This window comes from Phragmites australis, chromosome 2 (assembly GCF_958298935.1).
Source record: "Phragmites australis chromosome 2, lpPhrAust1.1, whole genome shotgun sequence".
In the NCBI taxonomy this organism is placed as follows: domain Eukaryota; kingdom Viridiplantae; phylum Streptophyta; class Magnoliopsida; order Poales; family Poaceae; genus Phragmites; species Phragmites australis.
In genome coordinates this window covers 20,002,501-20,013,525 of record NC_084922.1, presented here as the reverse complement: position 1 = coordinate 20,013,525, position 11,025 = coordinate 20,002,501, and the positions used below count along the sequence as shown (strand labels likewise).

The window sequence follows — 11,025 nt, the reverse complement described above, 5'->3', positions numbered from 1 at the left end:
CTTACTCTGATATTGCTGACAAAACCTCTAATATGAGGGCTATTTTAAATTATTTTGACTTTGAAGTGATTAATCTAATTAAAAATCTAGAAGATGCTAGGTGTGCTTTAGCTGATAAAGTTAAACTTGTTTTGTGTCAAGAAAACACGCATGATCTCACAAATTATACTTCGTCTCCTAAATTGATTCGTTGGTTAGAGGAGGATAAGGTCTTAGATCATGAAGATTTTATCTTGGTTAGCTCAAAGAAAAGAAATAGTAGGAAAGGATCTCTGAAGGTAATTTCTAGTTCCTTCAAAGTTGTAGGGGTTTGGGCAAAAAGGGATGAGTCTCTGTATTAGAGAGCTCATCTCTTCCTATTATCTTGACTTTCTACGTCTTTAGGAAACTATCAAAACTAACATCTGACTGTCTGATCTTAGAAAGATTGATCCTACTTCTAAATTATTCACTTGGGAATGGATTCCTTCCCAGGGTAAGTCTGGAGGTTTTGGTAAGTGGGGTGAAAAGTGATTGTTTTGACATCCTTTTGGTTAAAAATGGTCAATACCTTATTCAGATTGATCTCTTTGAAAAAGAGTTGAGGTCAAAGTGGACCTTGATCAATATATATGGAGCTGCCTAGAAAGAAAATAAACATGAATATCTTATTGAATTGTCTCATTTCTGTGCTCAGGCACATTTGCCTCTCATGATAGGTGGAGATTTCAACATTATAAGATATACTCATGAAAAGGAACCGGCTAAATACTCTTTCCCAGTTTTCCCACCTTTTCAATTCCATTATTCATGTTAATGAGCTCAGGGAGCTACACGTGAATGGCGGGGTCTTCACTTGGTGTAATAATAGAGAAGATCCAAAACTAGAGAGGTTGGATAGGATTTTGGTTAGCAATGATTGGGAAAGCATTTACCTATGGTTTCGGTTTAAAGATTCCTAGAGATCTATCTGACCATAACATTCCCTTGATTTCTATCTCTACCTCAAAGAATTCTAAGAACAATCTGTTGAAATTTGAGCTTGCTTGGCTTGAACAAGAAGCTTTTATGAGTGAGGTTACAAAAATATGGAAGGACAATGTTAAGGGTGAAAGTGTTGATGTAATAAACTGAAAAAATTGAGAGCCCATCTTAAAGGTTGGGGTGGACACTTGGCTGGTAAAATCAAAAATGTCTCCTTAAGGAAGAATTAGCTAATATTGAAAGTATGAAAGAAGAAGCTCCTTTGGACTGTAATACAACCATGAAAAAAAGCTAATATTTTGGCTGAGTTGCAAAAAATGTTTAATGAGGAGGGGTTGTCTTGGTTTAAAAGATCTCATGTGAATTGGGTCATTGAGTGGGATAACAATACCAAGTTTTTTCATAGCATTGCTAATGGCAGGGTGAGAAAAAAATACTATCTTATATTTGATGCATGAGGGTACAATGATTGTGGTGATAAAGATTTTATGCAACATGTTACCAATAATTATAAAATCTATTTGGGCCTACTCATGGCAACATTATACCCATAGACCCAGATTTGTGAGATGATGAAGAAAAAATGAATAATATTGATAATAAAACTCTTGACATACCTTTTTCTTAAGAAGAAATTTAAAAAAATTCCTATTCCAAATGAAGGCTAATAAAGCCTCAGGACCTGAAGGATTCCTAGTGGAATTTTTTTTTGAAGTGTTGGGATGTGATCAATGACGATCTCTTGAAGTTATTTCAGGACTTCTATGCAGGCTCTCTTGATGTGATTAGGTTGAACTATGGTGTGATAATTCTATTAATTACCTAAGGTAACTAATACTGAGAAAATGCAACAGCTTAGACCCATTTGTCTATTCAAATGTTCATAAAGGTTGATAGCTTAAGTGTTAACTATTAGATTGGAGCCCTTTATGGACAAGCTCATAAGTAAATGTAAAAATGCCTTTTATCAAAAATAGGAATATTATGGATGGAGTAATGGCTTTACATGAAGCAAAGAGGATTAACAAAATTTATGTTATAGTCAAACAAATTCCTTTTCCATTGTCTTGGGGTTGAGAGGTTTTAGCCCTAAGTGGCAGAAATGGATCAAAACTGTGGTGAGTAATGGTACATTGAGTGTGAAGCTCAATAATCAGATCGACCCTTATTTTAGAATCTTTGAAGGGGTCAGACATGGTGACCCTCTTTCTCCTTTTCTATTTAATATGGCTACTGATTGCGTAGCAAAAATTGTTCAAGCTGCTCAAAATTCTAGGAATATTGTTGGCTTAGTTCCTCACCTTCTTGGGGCGGGGGGCATTGCCGTGCTGCATTATGCACATGATACAATCACTACTATAGAAAAGGTCATCACTGCCGGTTCAAAAACTACTGTTGGAGCAAGAGTTTATCTTGCCCCAGCAAGTACAGCGAGAGTTTCTTCTAAGGAGGAGACTCAAGTTTGGATACAAAGTTTAAGAGGAAGGAACACCACGATGTATTGATGCTAGAAAAATGTATCACTCTAGGAGGAGTATCACAACGTGACTTGGTGTGTTTTCACCTTTGTGTTTTTTTTTATTGTCTTGCTCGTCCCCTGCCCAGAGGACAATGATCTCCTATTTATAGGGTCGTGCGTAGCTTGGCGTATAAGTTATCATAATGTGAAAATATCCGGGATCTGACCAAAATACTGAGCCTTATCCCGGATAACTACCTTCTACCCTATCGGGGAGATAAATATCTACCGTGGTAATTATCATGGTGCCTACCCCCTGAAGAGGGAAAACTGATCGCCAATTGTGGCCCAGCGCCATACTGTCAAGGTGTCAGGATAGCCTCCATCACGCTGAGGTGTCAGAGCGGCATCTCTTAGTCTAGGCATTTAATGCCAATCACTTTCTTGCTGGCAAAGCACGACCGGTGCCCCCTTCCAGCAGATCTTTCCTAAGGCTTACTGACTCACCTTGTTGCCTTCGGGAAGGCAGCCCGAGGCGGGGGCCTTGGGAGGCATGGAACCAGGAGGTGAAAGTTTCGAGAAGCAGGACTCCGGAAGGCTGGGGCTTCGGGAGGCCGAAGCTTTGGGGGACTGAGGCTTCAGGAGGTCGGGTTTTTGGGAGGCCTCGGGAGACTGAGCTGGCTAAGACAAGGGAAGGCTTCGCAGCTACAAAGGAGCACTGTGAAGGGATCTGATGACTTCGGAGATCGAGCCTTTAACTGAGGGTCTGAAGACCAAGATGGTAATCTTCAACTATTATCCTCAGGCTGGCTTATTTTGCCCCCAACAACTGCATTATTGCCGGTTATAGAATCGATAGTGATTGTACATATCACTGTTGATTCTTGAGCTTACGCTACCGATTTCAATACTTACCACTGCTGGTTCCTCCTATGAATCGATAGAGATACTCAATCTAGGACAAAAATAAATTTAATCAATGAGGCAATAATTTAACTGAGCTTTATATTAGTAATATCCATAATTAGAGCTTTATATCACACTAATCTATAGTTAACTCACTAAATCCATCATTGTACACCAAAAATCAAAAGACATGCATGACTACCTGCAAAAATCCTCAACGATCGACGGCGTCTACTGGCTGTCGGCCATGACGATGAAGTAGTCATTTTCATCATTCTCCTCGTTATTGCCATGTCATCCTCATCCTTGCCATCATTGTTGTTGCCTTCACCGCCGTTGTTGTCAGCCCCATCGTCATCGTCGGCCTCCTCCTCATCATCCGAGATTGGTCGGGGCTTCTTCGACCTTGGCTCATCGGAGAAGAAGTACCACACATCAACCTCGAAGGGGGACCCTGTCGAGTCTCTAGAATCCAAGGTGTGCACCTCGTCTGACGACCTAGCCGACGGGACCTCTACCTCATCACCGGATGATGGTGCGGGTGTAGAAGGCGTGGCCATAGAAGGTGGCAGTAGAGGCAACGATGGAGTGGCTGATGGGGGAAAAGCATCACGTGGATCCATGACCAAGACAGCGGCAGCGGTGGTGGAGGGGACATGATGAGAGTGGGAGAGAGAGATCAAGTGAGAGTGAGCGAGAGCGAGTGTGATTTTAAAGGTGCTTAGGAGAGAAGTCGAGCAGGCAGGCGTAGGAAGTCGTACAGATTTTTGAATATCACTGTCGGTTCGAAAATACAACCGACAGTGATAGCCGTTATCACTACCAGTTATTAAAGACACGTCTTTTGATGAACTAATATCACTATCGATTCTAGCGAAGAACCAGCTATGATAATTTGAATATCAGTGCCGGTTCATATTATCAACTGGCAATGATATATCACTATCAGTTCGTAACAAGAACTGACAGTGATAATCACTATCACTACCAGTTGTTGATGGCTCGACTTTTCATGTGCATTTGGAGCTTACAAAGTGGCAGTGATATATCGTCATTGTTCGTTATTACTGAACCAACAATGAAAGGGAGGCTTGGATGACCCTTTCAATGGTAGTGAATCTTATGCAATCAACATGACGTAGATAAGGCCACTAACCTCAAATTGTTGCTATACATTTATTAATTGATGTCTAGATTGAATATAAATTTCCAAAAGAGTGAGGTTGTAGTGGTAAGGGGAGACTCTGATATTATGAATACATATGAAAATATATTCTATTGTTAGATTAGATATTTCACAATCAGATATTTAGGTGTCCCTGTCAGTCCTAATATACTACACATTGTTGACTGGGTAAAGCTTAAAGAAAGATTTATAAAAAGCTTGATATTTGGAGACGTGGTTTACTTTCCATAGGAGGAAGAATTGTTCTAATCAATGCTAGCCTTTCAAATGTTCCAACTTATCTTATGTCCGTGTACTTGCTTACTAAAACAGCAGTAAAGAACATTCACAAGGCTAGAAGAAAGTTTTTCTGGCAAGGGGGTGGAGTTCAAAAGAGATATCATCTTGTTAAATGGGATATTATTTGCAAACCAAAGAATAAACGTGGGTTGGGTATCAAAGGCTTATCCAAAATTAATATTGCCCTTTTATGTAGATGGTGGTGAAAACTTGATAAGAAGGAAGGCATGTGGCAACAACTTGTCAAAAGAAAGTATCTTCATTCTTCCATTTTGGCTAATGTGAAACATAAGGAGGGTGATTCTCCTTGCTAGTATGATCTTATAAAGATCAAACATCTATACATGAGGGTAGAAGAATCATAGTAAGAAATGGGAGGGATGCTAGATTCTCGGAAGAAGTTTGGGTTACTCCCAAGCCATTGTATGAGCTTTTTCCAGTCTTATATGAGATTTGTGTTGAAACTGAAATTCTTGTTAGAGTTTCCTATGATAAAAGTTGGAACTTGTCTTTTAAAAGATGGTTGAACATTGAGTTGCAATCTCAGTGGGTTTTTATCTAGAGTTTGGTTGCTCACATAACCCTTGCTGATTTTGAGGATTCTATTTCTTGGGCTTTGAAAAGAGTGGGATTTTCACTGTTAAATCAATGTATAAATAGTTAGTGAGTGGCGCTCCTAACATATCTTTTGAACATATTTGTAAAGAAAAGATCCCACTGAAGATTAAGATTTTCCTTTGAAGGTTAGAGCAAAAGGTTTTGCTTACTACTGACAATATGATTAGGTGCCATTTGGACTGGTGATGGCACTTTCTACTTCTGTACTCACCAAGAATCATGTGTTCATCTGTTTTTCCTCTGTCCTGCGGCTAAGTCAGTGTGGGGGTTTGTTGCTTTGTTCCTTGGTGCTGATTCAATTCCTTATTCTAATAGCTAGTATTACATATGGATCAATTTTTTTCTTCCTCATGGAAAAGCTTTCCATGTGGTTGGTTTAGCTTGTTAGGCTATTTGGAAAGCCTGCAATAAGACATGTTGTGAGAAAAAGCTAATACAGAATCCTAATGAAATAATCTTTTATGCTTGTTCTTCCTTAAAAATTTGGGCAGATCTTATGAAGGATAAGTAAGGAGGAGCTGATGAAAGGCACTCAAGGTCTTTTGAACACAGCAATAAACGTGCTCCCTGCTCAACAGGACTAGTCTTCCTGCTCCAGGGCTCTTCCTAGCAATCTCGGACGATCATGACAGCGAGGAGGCGCAGAACCCTTCTGATGATGAAGAAAGGATCCACTGAAGTCTTTTATCTCCTCTACCAGCTTATCTTGTTTGCTCAAGATACACTATCCGAAACTAGTTTCTTGTTAATACTTATGGTAGACTCTGTTTGGAGCTCCGGTTATTAACAGGCTTAGTGTTGCACCTTCTTAAACGTTTTGTGTTTCTTGATCTATCCTTTTTGCGGTTGATCTATATGGTTCCGTTACATGGTAATAAAAATGGGATTTTCTCGCATTAAAAAAGAGAGTAAATTTAGTAAAACTACATATATTTTGATAAAATTATCGTAAAACTATAGATTTAAGTAATAGTTTCATAAAACTACAAATTTAATGCTAATTTTATCATAAAACTAAAGATCTAAGCAATAGTTTCATAAAACTACAGATTTAGTACCGATTTTATCGCAAAATTACAGATATTTTGGTAAAAAAATTTAAAACTACATATTTAAACAACAATTTCAGAAAACTAAATATTTAGCACTAATTTTGTCACAAAACTACATATTCTAAACGAGCTATTCTCAACCTTGTTACCATAACAATCGAGCCCCACTTGCAATCTCACAACAGCTGTCAGCTCATGAAACGGACCGTCTGGAGCTCATTTGACTGCAAGCGGGGTCCATTCGTCAAGTTAACAGACCTGCAATATAATTTATAGTTCAACAATAAAAAATCGACGCTAAAGTTGTAGTTTTGTGAAACTGTTGCTTAAATTTGTAATTTTGCGATTTGCGATAATTTTGCCAAAGTATCTATGTTTTATAAGCTCCCGAACGGTCTGTTCCATGAGTTGACAACTACTATAAGACTGCAAGCGGGGTACGGTAGTCATAGTAACGGGATTGGGAAGCTCCTCTAGAACCTGTAGTTTTGTGATAAAATCAACGTTAAATTTATAATTTTGTGAAACTGTTACTTAAATATGTAGTTTTACAGTAATTCTATTAAAATATTTATGGTTTTGCAACAATTTCACAGGTTGGTGGTGCAACTATGCATTCTGGCCTCCTGTGGCCTTCCATTTTGCGACCGTTGGGCCAGTCGCACCATCAGGCCGCGACTAAGCAACATGTGGTTCCGCGACCGAGGCCTAAAATCGTGTCATGGTACTGCAAATATGCCGTGTCGCGCCGATGCCTTTTTCCTGCAAGAACTTAAACTACATATTATTCATGTAAGTTGCGGAAAAATGATTACTGTAAAAACAATCTCTAAGCCGAATAGGTAGCAGGAAGGAAACATACTGAACTAGAAAGTTATTTACTGAATCCAACAATGAAATTTACCAGAACGCCTGTACCTAATGTGGAACATTAATTGCTTCCATCTGGTTGGTATTGATAAGAAAGCACAAGGTGCCGGCAAACTAGTCGGCCATTCTAGCTAGTCGTAATGCAAGAAAATATTGTGCCCTTTATGTCACAACAGCATAACCTGTACATGGAGCGATCGGTACGAGAATGGCGTCTTCGAACTCGTACTGGTAGATGTACTTCCACACATGACCTGTCACATGCATATCCATTTCTAGAACGATTATAGTGTAGTATAATTCACCAGTTGGCATGGATTGGAGGCTTGCGTGTGGATATCTCCTCAATGTTCACGCACCTACCCTCCAATCTTGCTAGATGCGCCAAACCCTCGTTTTCTTCTCGTCCATCCCCTCGTTTTCTCCATGCAGGTACGACTTCCAGCCGCTCCCCACGCACTACATATACTCAGCTACTCACTTCAATTCAGTTCGCCGCATGCATCACCAACACTTCAACTACAACGACGACCTCAAGTCCTCAACACCCTCGAGAACATCTATGGCGGACATACACTGGGACCAGCCCAAGCTGACGCCTAACGCATCGTCGCTTAGGATCTTCGGGTACGACGTAGCCGGCGGTGGCGCTGACATTGTCGTGCAGGCGGCTCCGCCGGCCGTGACGTTGCCACGGGACGTCGGCCGGCAGCCGGACGGGCGCAGGTTCGAGTGCCAGTACTGCTGCCGCGAGTTCGCCAACTCGCAGGCGCTGGGCGGGCACCAGAACGCGCACAAGAAAGAGCGGCAGCAGCTGAAGCGCGCGCGCCGGCTCGCCGGGCGCGTCGTCGTCGACGGCCCTGCGGCAGGCATGGGTTTCTGCACCGCCAGCTTTGCACCGTCGCCGCCCGGGCACGTGATCGCCGTGGGCCACGCCGGGTCGGCTGCATACCCGCCGGGCGCCGTCCCCAGCTGGGTCTACCTCGCGCACCACCAGCCGACCCTTGCCCTGCCGTTCCACGCTGTTCCACCCGGCGTGTGCAACACCGAATCGCTGGTTCTCCGCGGTGGCACCGGCAGCAGCAGCGCTCAGTCATACGAGGTGCGCACTCCGGAAGATGATGGCGCCGAGGAAGCCTCGGCCATGGGGCTGGACCTCCATCTCAGCCTTGCTCCGGCCAGTTAATCGTCACTCTGGATTAAATCGTTCCCTCACACGCCGATTGAACCACGGAATATGCTCTACCTCGCAAGAGGCCAAGGCTTATGTTGGTGTACATTTCTTCCGTTCCTTTATTTAGGGAAATCCCTTTCATTGTTCATACCTCGGTTGATGTTGCACAAATACCCACAAAATATATATGTGCGTGATCAATCATCAAGTCATTAAGGCAGTAATTGGTGTAAGCAAATTCTATAAGACTTTGTTAAAAAGATCCTCGTGAGACTCTATCTATACCATTTATTCCGTGATCTAATGGTTGGACTGAAGAAGAGAGAGTGAGAGTAGATAAGTGTCATCATAGTGAAGAAGGTTTTCGTAGGATAGGGTTGTATAAAATTTGCTTTCTTAATTGGTACTAATTTGTGTCAAAAAATCAGATGTAATTTCGACACTTGTCAGATGGATGAGTGAAGTCCTACGGATGAAAATAGGACCCTGTCCTGTGTAATTTCATCCCTTGACCTGGTAAACTCCTAATGCCCGCAGGCGTGGAGATGGCCCCGAATCATGCATGCAGGCAAAATAGTAACTACAGTAGCTTATCAAAGACCCGGGCGGTCACGTGTGGAGTCGTCGGGGTTAAGTGACCCCGACGCCCCTGTGTTAAGCCTGTTTACCCCCGCGTCTCCCTGCCGCCCTGTGTTCGCAGCTGTCACCCCGGTGGAAAATGTAGTTACCCCGGAACTCGCCCTCTGATCGCTCCAAGAAATCAGCGGCCCTTTCGAAGGGGTTGTTTGTCAGTTTGTTTTTGTAGTTAATAGAAAGCTCCTTTGCATTTGAATTATTTTGAAACTAAAGATTGATTTTTCTCATGTGTAATTTACATGTCAGTCTCGATTCCCCCGTGAAAAGCGTGTAGGAGGCAAGCAATCATGCAATAACTTTACTGATAAGATTGTTTTAGATGTTTTAAAATTGATTTTTGTTTTCTGTTTTGTAGTGTGTGATGTTAGGTTCTATTATCCAGTGAAGTTCTGAAGGAAGGTATGTGTAAGAAATATTTGTTGGCGGTTGTTATTAAGGATCTCTGACAGTCCTTTGGTTTAGCTAGCCTATATCTATGGATCTAGGCCTCCTAAAGGCCGCTTTCAGACTTTTGGGCTTCGAAGTAGCTATCTTTCGGAGCCATGTCTCCCGAAGTCTCTATCTCGCAAAGCCATACCTCCTAAAGTCTCGACCTTCCGGAACCCCCGTCTCTACGGCTCGGACAGGGTTCCCAAAGGCTACGGGGTGAGTCATCAAGTTTCAAGAAAGATCTACCAGAAGGAGAACGTCGGTCATCCTTTGCCTGCAAGAAAGTGATAAGCATTAAGTACTTAGGCTAGTGAATGCTGTCCTGGTACCCCAGTACAATGGAGGTTATCTTGACACCCCTAGCAGCACGGCGCCGGACCACAATTCGTAACCGGCTGACCCCTCAGGGTGCAAGCACCACAATAGTTACCATGGTAGATATTTATCTTCTATGTAGGGTAGAAAATAGTTATCCAAGGTAAGGCCATTTAACTCGGCTAGATCCTGAATGTTTTGCACATAGCGATAACTTGTACGCTGAGCTACAACCCTATAAATAGGAGGCCAGACCGATCCATTTTTTCTACTATCAACACATTTGTAGTGTACCTTCAACTCAAACTTCATCTCCAAGCTTGAGTCTCCTCCTTAGAAGAAACTCTCACCGTACTTGTGGGGGCAAGATGATCTCTTTGCTCCAACAGCGCACCGTCCGTGGGGATTCGAACATAGAAGTGCTAAAAGAGGTAGGATGTCATCCAAGAAGAAGACCACCAAGGCCGCAACGACAGCGGTCGACCCCCCAGTCACGCCTATGCGACAATCCAGGTGACTAAACACAGGCCACGCTACGACGGCCCCCCAATCGGAGGGGACAAGGGCCTTACGTCGACCGCCGAACCAGCTATGACCATAGGTGTAGTCGACACCGAAGGGCTCTCTACCCCGGAGATCCAGCAGCAGCAAGGCGAGACCCCCGCTGTGCCCCTAGCGGCTGTGGCTGGCGCCACTGCCAAAAACACCATTCCACCCGAGCATCAATCACGCTTGGCGGCACTCCTGACTCATATGGAGGAACTACAAATGACCCTGTGGGTCGAGCAGCAAGCTACCCACACGACTACCATTGCCCCATGATAACCGGCGCTGTCCCGACCCGAGCTCTACGAGTCGATGACACCAGGACCCTAAACGTTCGGTCTCCGGAGCCTTGGAGCTGGCGTCGCGAGGATCCCTTGCAAGACTACAACTCTCCCCTGCAGGCCGACCTACAGGCTACACCCTTCCTGAAGGGCTTTCGGACCCCAAGTTACCTAGGTTCAAGGGCGATTCTAACCCTGATAAGTTTGTCCTTTTCCTGTTCCCTCGCCATAGAGGCCAGCGGGGGCGGCCCGGCCACTATGGCTAAATGCTTCCCTCTCATCTTGGAAGGGGTGGCCATACACTGTTTTGG

The 11,025-nt window shown here is 43.1% G+C and overlaps 1 protein-coding gene across 1 annotated transcript; it reads left to right on the top strand.

Annotated features, from left to right (window-relative positions):
* The first annotated feature begins 7,833 nt into the window (after nucleotides 1-7,833).
* LOC133909924 (zinc finger protein 6-like) lies at nucleotides 7,834-8,915 on the top strand. The gene has a single exon (XM_062352454.1). It carries the CDS (start codon nucleotides 7,896-7,898, stop codon nucleotides 8,517-8,519), a length of 624 nt encoding a protein of 207 aa, XP_062208438.1. The 5' UTR covers nucleotides 7,834-7,895; the 3' UTR covers nucleotides 8,520-8,915.
* The last annotated feature ends 2,110 nt before the right edge of the window (nucleotides 8,916-11,025 follow it).